The sequence below is a fragment of the Agelaius phoeniceus genome, chromosome 6, assembly GCF_051311805.1.
Source record: "Agelaius phoeniceus isolate bAgePho1 chromosome 6, bAgePho1.hap1, whole genome shotgun sequence".
Taxonomy (NCBI): domain Eukaryota; kingdom Metazoa; phylum Chordata; class Aves; order Passeriformes; family Icteridae; genus Agelaius; species Agelaius phoeniceus.
Genome location: NC_135270.1, coordinates 28,728,032 through 28,746,770, shown reverse-complemented (window position 1 = coordinate 28,746,770; position 18,739 = coordinate 28,728,032). Strand labels below are relative to the sequence as shown.

Below are 18,739 nucleotides of genomic sequence, written 5' to 3'. Positions count from 1 at the left end.
GGAAACAGCTGTGATTTTTTTAAAGGCTTTCTCTAAGAGGTTAATAAATAGCTTTATTCACAGATTCCTAGTTAAGACAAGTAGATGGAAATCATCCACAGATTCTTGCTAAAAAACATGTGGTAGTGATACTTATTTGCCCAGGTAAACTCCAATGAACAATGCAATATATGACAGAGAATACTGCTTCTGAACTTTCATTTATTGTAGGATTAAGTCAACAGATATTAAGGACAGAATCAAACAGCTTGGGGTGATGAAAGGTCTACACTTTCACAGAGAGCTTAGCAAGGGCAGGCAACATCACAAGATTCATTAGATATGAATTGATTTTCTATAAAGTTTTATGAATTGATTTTCTATAAAGTTTTTAATTCATGTTATTGTCTCAAAAATTTATCACTTTCCATCTTCAAAGCATTTTTTGAATGTTTATTTTCTTTTATACAGCTATTTTGTCTACCAAATACAAATATTGCCATTTTAAAAGACTAGAAAACAAAGACAAAAAGTTTAGTGCCCTTCTTGCAATTTTTTCCTCCCAGAGACTTTTTCAGTCACCTTAATTAACCTCAAGGATTTCACACAGGAATAAATGTCATGTCCAGCAGTCTGTCCTGCATTGTGACCATCCACTCCTAAAAGCTTAAGTTGGCCCCAATACGTATCCTGCAACATATACAGATACTTACTTCCCATTCTCCAGACACCTGAGTCTGGGAATGTCAAAGACTCCACAAATAAATTTTTTAAAAATTAAAAAAAAAAACAAAACAACCACACAACAACCACCCTCATCCCATTTATTCATTTATGTATACATAAAATTTAAAATTTTATTCCTTTCTGCTACTACTCAGAAAACACCAACTGATGTTCTGCCTTTTGGAACAGATTATAAAAAACTGTAAATAAAAGCTTATTACAATAATATATTTCATTCTTAATCTCTTCTGATTTACAAACTCCCTCAAGGAAAATGCTTTTCTTTATTAGAAACATGTAAAACAAGCTCATGATACATATGAGTGATCTGGAATATTAGATACTTTTTCCCAGTTTTCTTCATCATGCAAGGTGATGATCACAGAATCATCAAACAAGACAGAAGTTTCTTGGAAGTGCAATATGTCCTGTCCTCAGTCACAGATTTTTTAAGTCTTTGAATGGCCTTGATTTAGAAATGAGACCTCCTGCAGGAGGGAAGAGGCAATATTGAGAGAACTAAAATACTTATATAGATATGCACATCCATTCTTTGAAGCATCTGCCTTCATTTTTCATATGTAAACCTAACAGAATTGCCAGACATTTTGAAGAACTAGACTGTTGTTAGATGCATGCTCTCCACAAAACATCAGTTCAGACTCCCTCTTCTAGTACCATCCTTGTTTTCTTCCAGTGCATTCTGGAGAGGGAAACTACTTCTCCTTCTCTGTGGTCCTGCAGGGCAAAGGACAAGCAGTGGAACAGATGCTGAACAAGAGTCAAAACAACAAGATATCAGCAGTTCTGTGTGACTTTCCCCATATTTGGAATAGTGGAAAAGCATAACACTTAAGTAATCATCAACCCAGAAAGAGCTCACTGCTTAAATTCTTTTATAATGGTAACCTCCTCTAATTACATAAATGTTGCAGCTTTACTTAGAATGGAGAAAGAGATTTACATTTCTAGCAGATTGACCATCTGCTAGATGAGCTGGATCGGCTCATCAAGTATCCTACTCTATCCCACTTACTTTTATGTGTTTGAAGAAGAATGCTAAAAAATAATTCTATTCCTATGAATTACCAATACTGCTCAAAGACTTCTGTCAAATTATTTCCAGGACACTATCAGGTGATCAGTGCACAAAAGGAGATTTGCATTCCCTGCAGCAAGTCCCAAAATGGTGGCGTTTACTCCATTCATTACAGAATCCTGCAGGGATTTTAGCTATGGTGTTAAGGATGACATAGGAAATCAGATGGGTCTGCAGACTCGTCCTTCTTCAGCAAAAAAGTATCAGCTCACCAGGAAAAAGCAAGTATCAATATAAGCTGAGTCAGTAGTAATTCTGCAGCTGAGTCCTTTCCATTGTGAGGACTTACAGGTGGCCTTCAAGGGTGACAGCAATCTCTGACATGCCCTGTGAGAAATTGATTTGAAGGACTTCATAACCAGAGCTGAGGCAAATAAATCTGGTTTACATTGTCCTAGCAGATCCTTTGTAGGACCAAAGATTTGCAGTTCCAGCAGCCTTTGTTCTTGGTGTCTAGATTTTTCCATTTTTCAAATTCACTTTGTGCCATAAAAGAGTCCGAAGCAATGCCATGAGCTGAAACTGCAGAGATTTCATGTTCCTCAAACAAATCAGACTTTTGCAGAGGGAAAAGGGTCATGATATTAGTCAGGCAAAAGAAGCATTGGCTGCAGTGAGACTTTGCTAGAATGGAAGCTAAATCAAAACTTCATGGATTCTCCAACAGATTGAATCTTCCTGAATTCACCCAAATCTCTTATTTTCCAGGTAAGAGCACATTTTATTAATCTACTGTATCACTGTGCTAAGAAGTAGTTTCTATAAAAGGGTGATCATTAATAAACACTTAGCTCTTATATAACTCTTCCCACTGCAGACTGGCTTTTCAAACATTAATTAATCTTCCTCCACATTCCTGGGTGGGAAATACTATTCTCATTTCAGTTCTGAAAAAAGAGAACCGCAGAGGGGCTGAGTTGCCCACACAGTGATCTTTTTTCATTACCAGGACTGGAATGCATGAGTTCCAGCATCCACACCAGTGCTTACACCACATCTTTCTCATTCTTAGAGCTGACAAAAGCGTAATGAGAACTGGTTCTCCCAGTCTGAGATGCATGCTGTTGATTAGTTTTTAACACTATGCAGCTCACACATAGCAAGTGAGAGTGTGCCTTTCATAAACTTTGTCCTGTGGCCTTCCTTTCAGCAGCTTTGACTTTTTTATCTTCAATTTCCCTTGCTGGATAGGCTCGTCATCCTTGCATGTGGTAGATTTCATCCTGAATCTCAACACTGGGAAGTTGACTTGATCTTTAATTAGGTGGCCAAGCTCAATAAAAACAGTGGGAGTTTGTAGAACATAACCCACTCCAAATCCTCCTGCATTCAAAGGATATATTGTTGCTATGAGCTGATGTGAATGCTGCCTTAGGAACAAGCTGGGTAAGTAAGCAGCAATTCAGCAGTGCAGACCAAATGTCACAAATGGGGAAGAGGGAGAGATTTTTTTTATGAGGCCACCAAACATTCTCCTATGATAAACCTTACTTTCCTTCAAATTTGAAGACTGATATTAAGATGTTGCACAACTACATTATGGGGGGGAAAACAGTATAATTGCAAGCATTGAGTGTTTCACAAAAGAGACCTCTCTTCTATGTTCTGGACTGTAGCACCCTGCAATTCATTGGATAAGCAAATTCTCACTCTGTTTATATTTCTCAATGATTAAAATTAATATAAAATACTTCCCCTGTTAAAAAGAGGATTTGAAACCTATGACTTAAAAGATTTCCTCATCAAATATCTAATGGCTGTGTTGCTGTCATTTTGAAATAGTTACACATTTGGTCCTTGGCAGCCTGTGATCTGTGTTCCAGCCAGCTCTCCACATACATTTTGCACAATCTGTCACCAGTATGAGACAGAAGGAAACATTCCATGTTTCCAGTGGAAACAGGAAACTGGAGGAGTACATGCCGGGGTTTTTTTGGGTTTGGTTTTTTTTTTTTTTTTTGGGTCACTGAATTTTGTCCCCCTCATTGTCTTTCTTTGCTTTTCTCTGTTGTCTCCTGTTCCTTGTTCTCAGGTGTACTATGTCAAATACTAAATCTTGAGTTAACTTCTGGCAGGCAGCCATTTCTCAAAGTTTCTCAAAGCCATTTCTTCTGTCCTACCATTCACTCCACTCAAAAAAAAAAAAAAAAACAAGACAAAAAAATCCCCCTGTCCTTGTTTTGCACCAGTTTGGTAATATATTCTCTCCTGTTACAGTTGTGTACAAACTCTGGCACATTTAGAGATCTCAAACATTAAATGCTGATACAAAGACTTCACATTCATCCCTCTTTGCTCAGTACTACACACACTATAGTATAGTCACACTGTACACCTGTAGTATGAGAGCAGCTATTTAGCATCCCATTCCATAGGGAATTTTCTGCAGGTAGAATAGGGAGGTAAATAGTCCTTGTTTCAGTGCCCCCAGAGGACAAGTCCCAGAATCTCCCTGCTGTATTAAGATCACAGTAACTCTTAACCCCAGTTCAAACCCCAAAACATGTGCAGCTCAACAATACAGCTGTGCACATTTCAATAAATGGGTTGCTAGCCAGAGCAAAGGAGAAAACAAATATTCTACATGAGCAGAAAATGTTCAACTGCCAGAGTCAATTCCGTTTCCCTTTTACCATGTGCTCTATTCAACATCTATGTTATTCAGTATTTAATTTTTTTTAATGTCCTTACCTATCTAATCTTGTCTTTTCTACCAATAATGTATTCAAAGGATGCCAAGAATAGCAGATATGGTGGGAGAGTTGTTTGTTGAGTACATCTGAACAAGCATCTTATTCTAGATCTTACTGCTTATCTATTTAGGGATTCACCAGAAAGGATAATACCAGGAGATGATTACTGAATAACCTATTAGGTCAGCCATCTCTGTGCCTCTCATGGATATATAACAGAGCAAGTTTCTTAAATACAGTTTGTAAAAGTAATTGTAAGTACAAGTAAATCTATCAACCACTCATCTTCAGAAATGCATCTCTCCTCAGAACAGCACGTTTAACTTCGTTCTGGCCACTACTACTTTAAAAAGTACTTTGGAGTTTTTCCACATGAAAGAAACAAGCTTAGTAGAAGAGCTGAAGAAAACACAGCTGAAAGAAGCCCCAGTAACTGTTTACAGACATAGAAGACATTGTTATTTTCCCTCGAGAACAGTACAAGGACTGCTAGTCTGGGACTTCAGCAGAGAGAACGTAGGTAAATAACTAGAGAAACCTTAACATTAGGTTCTTGAGGGAAGAATCAGCTTCTACAGAATACTACAAGATCAGTGTCTCTGGGTACATACAATGCTGCGTTAGTCACTGATCCATCAAAAATCCTAGGAAGGTTTCAGTCAATGCTCATTTTGCACAAGGAATGGATCTGAATGTACAGTTCAGTCTCAGAAGGACTACAAAAAAAAGAATATGATATAAGTTGCTATGCTAAAATAGGAGTTTATATGGGAATAAAACTAAAAGGAGATGAGGACATATTGGTAAAAGGAAAAGAAATAATTTCTTTTAGAGGAGGGCAAGGGAATTCTTCCGTAGACAGTGGAACAGAAAACAAAGGTGGAAGTATGTACATAGTCCCATGTCTCCATGGGAACTTGAGAAGAATGAAAGCATAAAAGTGAGGAGGGGCAGCAGGAAAGTTAATTGCTTGCAGAGATTCAGCACAGACTAACTTCTCTGGCTAAAGGAAGTAGACATTTGGAATCATGGAACTCAAGTGCCACAACTGATTGCAACTTTAAAACCAGAATACAAATTTCTAGATACAAATTCAGAGAAGGTTTTTCTTTTGAAAAAGTAGTAAGTAATATATAATAAACACTAATAAAATAGTAGAGGGATTTTTAAGAAGAATGCTCAGTAGGAATGATTCCCCAGCTGAATATTTGACAGTGAAATGGCATAAATTCTTATATTAAACATGTAGGTATTCATTTATTCATTCACTCTGTCCCTTTAAAAATCACATGCCCTGTTCATCAGGAACAGTGGTGGTGGTCTACCTTCCACTTGTTTGACATCAGAGGCTTTGCTTTGCTTTTCAAGCTCTACTTTCCACTCTTCTTTGAGGCACCTGCTGCCTTTCCTTGCCAGGTGCTCAAGCTACTTTTGGGACTGCTGTCATACAGCTGCTAAGCCATTTGGCTGTGTTACCATTTGCAGTTTATAGCCATCTCCAACCAGGCTTGCCTGCCACTGTTGTAATTGAAGCCATCCCAAGGGAGCTCAAGGCACAGCACAATCCAATGCAACTGGCTGAAAATCTGACCACCAAGTTTTCTACTTGGTGATGTGATGAAACAATGTATTTCATGATTATCCTAGCAGTTTTATTGATGCTTTGATCAAATATTTTATTCTGAACTTCTACTAGAGTATATGCTCAGTAAAACCAGCTGAAGTATTTCAAAATGTTCCATTCCACAAAAGAGGCATCCAACCACCTCTTCTTAAAAACACAAGAGGACAAAATATTTTGAGCTTTGAAAACCTTTATCACATAGAAATTGCATGTTTCCAGTCAGCTTTAATATTGGGACCAAGTTTAATAGTGATGTAGGTCTGAATGCCTCTTACAGAAAAAGTCAGGTCTTTTCAGAGGTAACATTGCTATTTTCCAGCACAAGTGGCAGTGCCACTGGGCATCACACTTGCATCGTCTTACCAACACACTGCCTAGTTGTTTTCTAAAACCCCTTTATAACTGCTGAGATCTGTTGATATATTCTTGTTTACCATAAATATGAACGTGTAAATATGATAACAGGACAGAGTAGTTTTTGACCACAAATCATTTTTTGTGCCCATGCAGTTTATAAGAAAATTAATTTGGTTTAGCTGTATTTATGCTTTCTTCTCTCTGGTCATTTTCAAAACTCAACTATCAGTATACTTGCAGAAAAAGCAACCTGGAGGTAAATTAAATAGACTGCAGAAGAAGCAAACTGTTGGCCCATTAAGCTAATTATTTATACCCATAATGCAATTGAGGGAATAATGCTTTCCCAAACAGGAAACATATACACTGTTTCACCTGCATGTTTCCATGTAAAACAAACTTATCTGCCCACAACATCTGCACAAGGAATACTGCAAACCAATTTCTAAACTACCACAATTAGATTGAGTTTTATCTATAAAAATATTCATCAAATCATTTCAAAGAAAAAATAAATCCAAGAAATCCACCCAAACAGGCTAATAGGCCAATTACTCATAATTAATGGCATGTCATGTTTGTATAGAAATTTAACAAGGGCAGGATATTCTTCAGGATGATGACGTTACAACTGGGACAGTTCTTCCCTTCTTCTCTTAACTCAGATAAAAGAGTTCTGCTGTCATATAACCTTTTTATCAGCTATCTAAAATGGAAAAGGAGAAGTCACTGTGCAAAGTCTGGAGTCCAAAATTCCTTATGACTCACCTGTAACTGTAAGTTTCCTAAAAGTGAAAGGTGTCAGCCAAATGAAATAGGAAACATTTCCAACATTAAAGATAAAATTTATGCTCCAAAATGTAAGCCAAGGCAAATTCTGTCAATGCAACAACGTATGAGAGTCTTGACTTCAGGCCAGATTTCTGCTGCCTGCTTTGATATCTTCAATGTTTAATCTACTCTGTGCAAATCACTACTATGCACGTTGGGAGTTCACGGTAAAATCCAAAAGCAGTGCAAGATCAGACAATGTAGAGTCATCGTGTTCCAAATTACTACCACTGACAAGTGTCCTTGGATTTAGAAGGACGTTCCAGAAAAGAGATGAAGAAAGATATGCATATACTGCATATACTACCAGCAAAGGAAACCGGTGGATTTCAACAAGATACATCTTGGGCTCTCACAGAAGTCTTAGAAGACACTTTTTAGTTCTTCCAGTGCACTAGGACTGCTATTTAACCACAGCGTAGGTCTTCTGACTCTTCATAACTTTAAGGGCTCTTCCTCCTTGACTATGTTTTTATCATCTGTCATGTCCCCCTCATATGCAAGTCTTCTGGTTTCTGGGCACATACAGTCACCTAGTCTCACCATACAAGAATATGATTTCACATGGAATATAGTTCTTATTCACCATGTAAACTCCTTATTTCCTCACGTTTTTAAAAATCAGCAGAAAATCCCTCCAAAGATTGACACAGCAAGAGTTATTATTTTAAGGTCGGTAACGTTGCAAGATAGGCAAAAAGGGGGTTCTAGTTGTCCTCAAAACCAGCTGGTTTGGACAACAGAAGTGAAGATCTGCTATTCTCCTACTTCTAATGACTTTTTTTAGGTTACTGTCTTACAGGCTAGAAGGCACGTGGTAGCACAAATTACAATTGGATGTACGTTCTAGAATAAGCCTTAAGATGGGATATCTCAAAAATATGTGGGTAAGATAAGTGCCCTTCACAGAAACGAAGCAAAAAAGAATATCAAAAGAAGAAGGAAGGCATCAAGGACTAGACTGTAAAAAAAACCCCAAACAATTGCATAACAAATATTAGACTCCTCACTCATACTGGGACTCTGGTACCCTCCTTCAGTGTTGATGCTGGGCTCTAGTATAATTTTTCCATTCAGACAATGCCTTGCTTCACCTGAAGTCCAACTGCAAGATACCAAACAGCAGGACTGTATTCAAAGGGAATATGTATCAAAAGAAAGCATTCGAGATGTTATTTGTTTCTTAGAAGGGCTCAGCTTTTGATGATGCCACAAGACATCTGGTGAGGGATAAGACCTTCAGAATTTAGCCCAGTGAGATTTTAAAAGGACTGAAGGGAGGAGAATCACCAAATATATCAAGAGACACAACAAGGGTGAAGTACCTTTGTCGGAGATTTTTGAGTTATGCTTTTGTTTGTAACTATCTGAAACAGAGAAAGAAATAGAGGGTGAAATTTACATGGGGGAAAAGAAGACAAAAGGCAGAGAAGCCAGAAAAAGAGAAAGAAAAGATAAGAGATGATTTATTAAAGTGCAAAGGAAAGTGGAGTCTTGCCGAGAACTTAATTTTATTTCCTTCATGCAAAAACACCAAGAGCATCAGCAGCAGGTGGCAAACATGCAAGTCAGAGAGCAGCAGAATATTTTGCTGTAATATATGAAGCCCTGAGTGCACTGAGCTGGTAGGACCAGGCTGGAAGCAGAATAAGCTGTCTGGTTGCTACTTACTGTCACAAACATAGGGTTTGTCATGATCATCCTGGGAGGCAGCATCATTCCGTCTCCTGCCCCCTCCAGATCCCCGAGCCTGCAAGGACAAGAGGAATGTTAGCATTATTCCATCACCCCCCGGGTCTCCTTGCACCCCACACCCTCCTATGAAAGATGTGCAGTATAAACTAAACAAATCCTCAGCTTCCATACAGGTTTCTCAAAGTGGTCTTGACCCTCCATCTCCTAAGATGTGCTCTGTGTTAATGGACCTTGTAAAGCAATGGAGATCCTCTCCACAGATGGCTCATACTGTTCATCCATAGCAGTAGTTACTGCCAGCACATATTCAGTCGAGTATCATCACACATTCATTTGTGAAGATGTTCAAATACCTTGCTGAACTGAATATGAACGAATGAATAGATGAACAGGTGTTGAAGAATATACACAAACATTAAATCAGCCAGAAAACAGGCCTCAAATAAAAGAGAGGTCAAATTATTTCCTTCAGTATTTTCAAAGGGGCATTGTTTGTGTTGCTATGTTTTGTTTTCTAGCTGAAAAGAAGTGTGTTGAAATAGCCTTCTGGGACAAAGATATTGTGGCTAATTATAAAATGGAGCTTTGGTCAGTTAGTGGAAAAGATTAGATAATGTGGCTACCTGCAATAACAGAAATTACCCAGAAATGTCTCTCTGCAGTTCTGTGTTCCTAAAATGGACCAAACTGGCAGCTATAGAAACTGAAAAACTTTGTTTCTCCACAGCACAGACTGCTCTGTCTTGAGCTCCAGGGCTGAGAGTGGAATTCAGCATCAAAACTACTCAATCCTGACCCTTCTCAGCTGAGATTCCAACAAGGAAACAGCTCATATCTGCCCAGTGCTGGAGTTGTGATGTGAAACTGGGAACTGAGCCAAGGCCTTCAATTCTTTCATGTTCACTAATGTACAGTCTGTAAATGACAATAATTTTAGACTTGATCTTTGTTTGAGGAAGTGATCACAGGTGGATGGCTAAATAGTTCTTTATTAATTCTCCTAATTACTCTATTCCTGGAAAAAATGACAGAATTTCTTCTGCTGGTCCTCTTATTAAGCTGTTAATATTTCTCACTCTAGACAAGGCCACCTGACTCAAATCCTGCAAGCCTTTTCATGTGAAAATACGAAAAGGACAGAGCTTTGTTAGGTAAAGCTGAAGAAGGTGTAGAAATCCTGAGAATATTCGCACTCAGCCATAAAGGGGCCATAGAAACTTCTCTCTCCTATGAGCTTGGAACAGAACTAGCACTATTAGAAATGTGTTCCACTGGATATTTAAAGAGAAGTAATAAGGAACAGTTTTACACTGGCCTGACAAAGTCTGTTAAAACCAGGATTTATAAAAACCTAACATGTTATTTCCCTGGGATTGCTCAGGTCTAACTCTTAACACAGTCCCAAAGGAGAGACATGGATTTGCAGCTATCTGGATGGGGTAAATACTATTATGTATGACAAGGATAACTCTGCCTTCTGCAAAGACCTCTGTGCAGTCCAGCACACATGTGCAGAGCAAGATCTGTAAGGGTGAACTGAAAAGCAGTTTCACCTTAGAAATGGCCTCAGCAACAACTGTTTGGCGGAAGCTTCTTTACTGACTGTATCATGTAAAATCATCTTACTAGTCTGCACTATTTTCTCTCTGACTGCCAGCTCTTTAAACCCCCTCTGGGCAATGAAATCAATCCCAGGCTAGTTCTTTTCTTCCCTTACTACTGCTACATGTGCTGCAAGCTGAATTTCAGTCCATGGCAGCTCCTCCACAACCCTCAACTCATCAGGGAATCTTCACATAGACAAGTGATTGGCCCTTATAAATATTTCTGCTGGTACCCAGATTAGGATCCAATTTCCCCATTTTACCAGCTGCATTGGTTTTTCAGGGGTATGAAAAAGATGTGAAGTCTTATATTTGTCACTAGTCAGTAGCTCTGACTCTATTCACACTCTGAGAACATACCTGTTGAGTAAGAAGGTAATATTTTACATAGGTACATTTCAGAATATGATACTAATTTAGGGTTTGTTTCTCAGAATTTTGCTTGTCTTACAGTCAGCTGTTCCCTTTCAAACTGTTCTCTACAGAAATGCAGGGGCACAGCATTCATGGCATGACCACGTGTCAGATACACTTTTTCATGCAATGAACACAAAGGGGAGATTTTTCAAGTCAATGACTTTCAATGGGACTTGGGTTCCTAAATGTGCTTGGTGCCTTTGAAATTGTCCCACGGGATATCCAGCTGATGAGCAGACAATCTGTGCAGGTGCATCTGCGTACATCTCATATCTCCTAGAAAACCACCCTGCCAGCTCCTACCACATTGCCCCTGTCCAGCAAAAACACTAAAAATCTCTTTCTGTAGATCTACCTCTTCAGCCTTCAGTGTCCTTCCTATGCCCCCATGATTTCATGGGCTAGCCTTGAGGGGACAGGAAACCAAGCAGCTGCCCCAGAGGCACTGAACTGAACGCCCCGTGCTTGCTGTCTGTGCTCCAGGCTGTTGAATTCAGTCATCCACAGCTGCCTTTATTCTCCTGACAGGATGCAGCAAAGACTACAAGACTTGACGTGTGAGGCCTGGACCCATGGCCCAGCAACCTTGAAGCAGCCAGAGAGAGTAGCCAAAAAGACAGATGGAGAGTCCAGGATTAAAAATAAAATCATGCTGTTGGGAAAGGAAGGGGCATGTGCAATTTGGAAAGTCCAGAGCAGTAATTCCATTGCATTAATCCTGCATTTATGCTGTTAGTCCTTCTCACTCCTCTGAATCCCCAAAGGTCACACTCCACAAGATCTTGTTTCCTATGCATGTCCTTCCTCTCTTCTGCCCTCTAAAACTACCCTAACCAAGTCCTTCCTAGAAACAAAGAGCAGCCCAGGTTTCATGTCACCTAATTTTAAATCCTTAGCCTCAATTCCCTATACTGAGTCAGGCTAGAAAAGGGCTGCCTTTAGGAAACTGGCAAAGCTCTTGTGACCAGATGCAATTCAGGCTTACCAGTTTTCAACAGCTAGATAACCTGGCCACAATTTTGAAATTCTAATTTCTACTACATTTTGCTTTGGTTATTGATGCCATCAAATAAAACTAAACATTACTTGAAGTATGTGGCATTATTCAGACTTCTCTTTTTTGCACTGAAAGAAGCCAGGGCACTAGCAGAGCAGGAGTTAGTTGCAAGAAAAAAGCAAGCAATCCTGCTGCTTCTGTACTTAATAGGGGGCAAGTTCTAGGGCAGAAAATAAAATATAAATGCATGCTTCAAAATGAATGGGACATCTAGTACCCTCCAACTCCTTTCCTTAGAGTAACAGAGAAAAAATTCTGGAACATTTTCCTGAACGGGGAAGCAAAATCTTGCACGTAACACTAACTTCAGGACTTTGTTTGTACAGGTCTGGGACATATGAATACACCAAATCCCATTCTCCTGAGCAGTATATTTCTTCTATCTCTTCCCTCCCTTTCACTCACCCTATCCAGCATGTGCAATTTACATGAGAGCAACTTATTAGAAAAGAATTGTTAGCCTGGAATATTAGTTGATTGCTACAGTCAAGCTTATGTGCATGTATTGATTCTATCTCCTGGTTTTGGTTACTGGTTCATACAAATCTTCTGAAACTTACATTTTTCTGGAAAATTTTTTTCCAGGTGGGGGTCTTTGGCTAAGAAAGAAAGAAAGAAAGAAACTGGTTCAGGTGATTTTGAGAATAAGGAAGATGATATATATACTTATCCAATTATTAAAGTGCTTTGATCTTATATTAAAGGACTTAAGCTCCAAAATAAAGAGGAGCAGAAAACTGAAACAACACAACAACCAAAGAGGAAACCAAAAGAGAGGGTCTGATGCATAAGTACATTGCAAGTATTCAATGTGGTTTCATGTCTTTTATTAAAAAACTATTATTTTCTGCTCATTTGGCCTAAAATGTGGCCCTTCTTGCTTGACTTCTATAAACACATCAAAAGGTACATCTAGAGCTCCTGTGCCCCTGCAGCATCCACTGGAGCCAAAGAGAGATGAAAAAGCTCAAAATTTCTGAGACTTGTGTTCACATTTATTTAGATGCCTAGCTTACGGGCCCACAATTGAAAATGTTGATTCCATTATTTAACTGGTACCCTGATGAATTGTGAAGACATCTTAGGTAAGAGAAGGGACACAGAGTCCCCTAAGGATAAAATATTGCCCTTTTCAAGCAAATGGAAGATTTGCCATGGGCTCAAGAGAGCCAGTGTCAACCACAAAATGCTACCCTGGAGAAAGTTGCAAAACTTATTAACACTGTTCAAGTTACTTTTATTAATACTTTTTTCGCTGTCATAACTGAATTTGCTGCTTTTCTGTAATTAGTAAAGGTTTTTTTAAGGAGCATTGTAATAGCAGGATGTCATAATAGTTATTACAGTTTACGTTACAATTGTAAATACAACACTAAAATAAATTTCCCCCAAATTTTTACTCTCAAAATAGTCCTTTTCTTTCACAGCAATTCACAAAAGTAAACTGAAAAAATATTAAAAATCTATTACATACGACTGAAAATTACCTATAGTGTAATCACTATCAGATATTCATGGATAAATACTTTGCATACATAATACACATGAGAAATATACACTATATTTCTGCAGAGGTTTGTTTCCCTCCCTTCCATTCCAATAAACTCTCCACTTACCCGTCCTCTAGGCCTGTTCTTTCGTTTTGGAATATCTTCTTCCAAGTCTTCTTCCTCGTTCACTTCATCTGCATTTTCATCATTTTCTAAAACCCTCTGTGGTTGAACAACAAACAGGAATGGTTAGAAGAAAAAAGGAGGACACACAAAACCAACTACTGCTCTTTACCACAGTGACTGTGGCTTATTACAGTTGATATAAAGCCAAATCAGATCCCAGTACCCGTGCTTCTCTCTACCAAAGCAAAATTTTCTCTCTTTTCCGCCCTAAGATCTCCAGGGAATTCCTACTAAAAAACTACTACTGATATCAGTCAACTATGATAAAAAGGTTCCTAAGAACAAATACTGGCAGCACTGAGCACCAATTTTCCAAGACAAAACAAATATTAGTATGCATAACTGCAGGCCCTGTCTGGGAATTTGTTTGCCTGGGCTTTTTATTTTCATTTGTTGCAATTTAAATTATTTTGTTTTCTTCTAATGTTGAGAGTGTACTTCAGGAATATAAAACCAGTGGTTTTCCCCTTGGTAGCTCACAATCTTCTCTCTTGAGCAAAAATAGAGAAAATTACTCCATATATTCCAGAATGGATCTAGAAAGCCATGTTTTGTAGGGCTTGCACCACAGGTACAACTCTAATCTGGAAGCAGAAAGTTTGTTGAATGAGAATGCTGAGGAATTACAGCTCACAAAACTGTGAGATGCCTAGGCCCAGGCAACTTCAATCTTTTAATTTGACCTATTGAAATGTAACTTCTACAGAGCCAAACACAGGCTGGCTGTCCTGCATGAAAACATGTACGAGTCAGATGTCACATGGAAAAAAGCCAGACAAATCACCACAATACTAATGTGAGAAGAAGTCTCATTGACATTCCCTCAAACCCTTGGCATGTCTGCTAGAAATACAGAAGTTGGCCCCAGCCACTCCTTCCATTTATGGTGCTGCGCCATTTTGCAAGGGACTAATCTGGAATCACTAACTTACCTTTGCCATACTAACATTCATTTAAATTACAGCCACAATGCAGAGGCAAATAGTGACATCAAAGTGATAGGAATGTTCTTCAGTCTTACTTTATTTGTCCCTTCTCTCTAATTTCTACTTTAAAGCTATTTGAGAGCCAGCACATGGGGAACAGGAGAAAATCAGTCTCTTTCTCTCTTTTCCACATACCTCAAGCACCAAATTCTGAATTTGTGGGAAAGAATACAACAGAAATTTCAACTTTCAAAAAGTCTGTATTTAGAAGATCAGTTACAAAAGTTTATTCTTACTTTATCAACTAAATTTCTAAGACTAATACTCGTCAGTGCATTTCAAACAAGTTGTAGCACATGACAAGAATCAAGTGTTTTGCTTCTTCTATTTTTGAATATCAGGAGGCTATTAATGAGCTCTGACCATCATGAACTACAATTTCACATAATATTGGAGGTACTAAATACTGAAGGGTGTAAAAGTTAAACAGGTTCCAGTTCTGCATACATTAATTGAATTCATCTTAGGACGAAGTGCTTGAAAAATGTACGTGAGGAGACTTTAAGAATGTAGGTAAGAAAATAAGCAAATTTACTGATGTGAGTTTGTATTTTTCTATTTCTTCATATCTTAAAGTATCTCAAAAAATCCCCAACAAAACAGGGGCAACCACATTGTATGTGGGAGGGAAAGAAGCTAATTTACAACAATTATACTACGCAACAGTTAAGAGAAATATTACAAACCACTTTCTTCCCATAAAATTGAAGCATCAATTTAGGAAAGAGATAATATGTAACCAAGTGTGAATTTGGTGACAATGCCAGAGTAATTACTTTAATCCTTGATAGAAGGGGCATAACCTTTCTGCTTCATGGTCAGAAGGCTACTCTAACTCTTCTCAAACTCTCTTCTCCATCAACCAATGGAGATACACATTCAATACCAATTTACTGCAGGGTAAAATTCTCAATCATGTAACATACCAACTGTACTGCAGGTCCCAATACCTGCATCTGTTTAGCAGGGGGAACCCTTATATGTTTTAACAGAGTAACTTTTCTTTTCCTATTATGTCTTTCTAAAAGTTTCCCAGCCCTAGGTAATTTGGTGCAGCCAAGCACCAAATTGTCTTCTCCTGACAGATACTGTGAATTTGGGAGGGTGGCAAGTGGCTGGGTCTGAGGTGGGAATTACAATGATATCTATCCCACCTGCTCACTCACCACCATTGAGGCTGGGCCCTTTAGAGTTACAGCACAGACAAGTACACAAAGGAACAAAGGAGAGATTTGCAATCTCTTATTTGTCATACCGATGAAGGCACTGATTGTGATTTTCATCTGGCACAGTCTAGCTGCCAGGTGCCAAAGTACACACTGAAAGCTGCCTACTAGTGAAGGCTTTGGCAATCATTGTTCTACAGACTGAATCCAGATAAACTATGCTAGCATAAAATAAAGCAGCAAGACATGCCTTTTGCATCTGTTCTGATGAAACTAGCATCCAGTTGACAGGTCACAGCTACAGCAGTTTAGCTGAAAATCTGTTCTGTTTTTTTTGCACTGTTCTGCAATGTCTGGATTTATGTCACTTCCACCATCTCTGAGGTCTCTTTCCTCAGACTGCTACTGGGGATCATTTGGAAGCTCAGATCACACAGCAACATTCAAAGGCACTTGTCAATTTCATAAGGATGCTGCACCATGACTTCTTGTGACCTTGAAAGCAGGTAAAAACAGACCTTTGGTAAGAGCTCTCAGCTTCATAGACCCAGAAATACTACTGAAGAAGCAAACACAGAGCAGGGCTCATGCCAAGCTTTTCCCCTTTCCATGAGCATGGCATGCTTCCTCTTTGATGGTGCTCTTTTGCCAGTGCAACTGGGAATGGGAGACCCAATTGTGCTGCCCTTGCCTGTGCAAAATTTCTATACAAATAGAGCAGTAGGACTGAACTCCAGGTAATACAGATCTGATGTTTATGTTTTTCTGCTTCATTTTGCATGGGACTGACCCCTCAAATTTTTACCACTTTTAGGTATAGATGCAACATTTTGTATCTCACCCAAAATTACCAAATTTGACACAGTGCTAATAACTCTCACTAAAAATCCCTAAAAAGACTCATGACACAATGGTGTTTTAGCATCAGCAAAGATGTGCTGCTGTTGGACAGGCCCACTTTCCTAGTGATTTAAGATGTTTTAAAAGTGCCATATACAAGAACCCTTTATACTAGCTGAATTCCTTCTTTAACAAACCTACAATTGTGTTTTGGCTTTTAATTGTTGAAGGATTAAATAAATCCTGACAATTTTTATAACCATAATGCATGTGAAAAGGCAATATTTCTCATACTGCCTAACTAATAATAATTGAAATATTTAAGATTACAATCTTGTTTTAGATATTTGTTTTTCTTTAATACCTCCAGAAGGCCACGTACTATTAAAAAAAAAAAAACAGGCAAGGCAATGACATGTTTTAATCTACAGCAGCTGTGAATCCAAATTGAAATCCATGAAACTCACTTTAAATGTGAACAATTAAAATTCAGTTTATAGTTGGGATCCACCTCAGCTTCTCAGTTTTTTTATGTAATTATCTCATAATGCTGCAAAATAAGTTCCTGCACAGGACCTCTGCAGAACAGTTAAGCAACAAAGATTCTTGTGACAAGAGAAGTGTGTGAGATACTGATATCATTTTGAGCATCACAGCATAGCACAAAGGTTTGATAACATTTTGGCAGTAGAATGACACAACTATCAACAGATACACTGTTTTGCCACGGGACAAAAGACTCTTAGACTTAGAGACAAATTGTAAAATCCAGCCTGATGTCAGGGCATGGGGCTCTCCCTTACCTGGATTTCTTGTATAGTGTCTTCCTCTTTAGTGTCTGTTTTTTTCTCTATTGCCTCTCCACGCAGCAAGGCTTCCAGAGTTGTACTTTCTGAGGTGAACCCATCTTTTTTCAGAGGCAGATCAACTTCTGAAAAACAAAACACACTCACTGTGTGTCTCCCCCAAAGGGCTAACAAGAAGAAGGACAGAGATGTCAAGCAGATGATGAGCAGACTTTCAAACTTGTTTCTATCTGGAAAGGAAGATCTTCAAGTTCATTTAACCACTAAGAAACTCCATTTATGATTAATTTCTATCCTACTGAAAACCTGATATCTTTTCATTTTCTGTGCTTGTTTACAGGAAAAAAAGGCTGGATATATTTTGTCAGGAGGAAATAAATGGGGGGGAAATCCTTCTTCTTTGTGTAAACTCCCTATGCTTTAAATAAAGAACAAAACCACAACTTTTTAAGATACTGAAATTACAAATATGAAGAATCTGATCTCCTGAAGAAGAAAAGTAGTTTAGTGCAATTTAGCATCTGGCACAGTTTATATAGCACAGCTTCGATCCTCATTCTCCTACACCAGGGCATGTTCCACATGTGGGAAAACAGAAAGTGTGGGGGGGGCAGTGCTGAGACCTTACTTTGAAAAACAAAGAGATGTGCCTTGAATCTCCCTGCAATACTGACTAGATAAAATCCCTGGTTGGCTCTAGCTGGCAGTACTAGAAAGAAACCCAGTTATGAGTGCAGAATCCTGCTCATAAAATGGGACAACACCCAGTCACTGCAGGAAGAGCCACAGGCTGGCTTGGAAACAGGCTGGGGACAGAGCTCCAAAGACACAGGATTTATGAGGAAGTTTGATGCAACTTGCTGGAGAAGTGAAGGAGCAGAGCCTTATTCTCCTTTCAAATGGGGGAATAAGGCTGCCACTAGATTATGAAGCAATGCAGCAGACAGGCAAATACAGTATGTTAACTTTAGCAAGATGTTAAAATATACCTGGGAAATAATCCAGTTTTTCCTTGTACACCCTAGCCTCTACTCCACTCATACAGGGGCTCATTTAGAGCAATCCCCTGGCAGGGAAATATCCTGCACATGTCTTTACCTGACACTGCCAGGCATGGATTTTTAAAGTACTCCCTCCCTTCTAAAATGAATTCCTTTCTCTACACCGGTATATTTACAAGTAA

The 18,739-nt window shown here is 38.7% G+C and overlaps 1 protein-coding gene across 8 annotated transcripts in view; it reads right to left on the bottom strand.

Moving 5' to 3' along the window:
* The window catches only part of DPF3 (double PHD fingers 3), a 188,160-nt gene that overhangs the window by 54,256 nt on the left and 115,165 nt on the right, over positions 1-18,739 (bottom strand). For 3 of the 8 annotated variants that reach the window (XR_013182783.1, XM_077180256.1, XM_077180255.1), the window contains exons 4-8: positions 17,554-17,681; positions 13,699-13,794; positions 12,643-12,681; positions 8,981-9,059; positions 8,635-8,676 (exon numbers count right to left, since the gene is read on the bottom strand). Coding sequence is in view for 5 of the 8 variants with exons in the window: in XM_077180256.1 (XP_077036371.1) it covers positions 8,635-8,676; positions 8,981-9,059; positions 12,643-12,681; positions 13,699-13,794; positions 17,554-17,681 (384 nt within the window). In the remaining 3 variants the exon portion in view is untranslated. The remainder of the gene's footprint in view (positions 1-8,634; positions 8,677-8,980; positions 9,060-12,642; positions 12,682-13,698; positions 13,795-17,553; positions 17,682-18,739) is intronic. The other 5 variants (XR_013182784.1, XM_077180258.1, XR_013182785.1 and 2 more) reach the window with 3 other exon arrangements.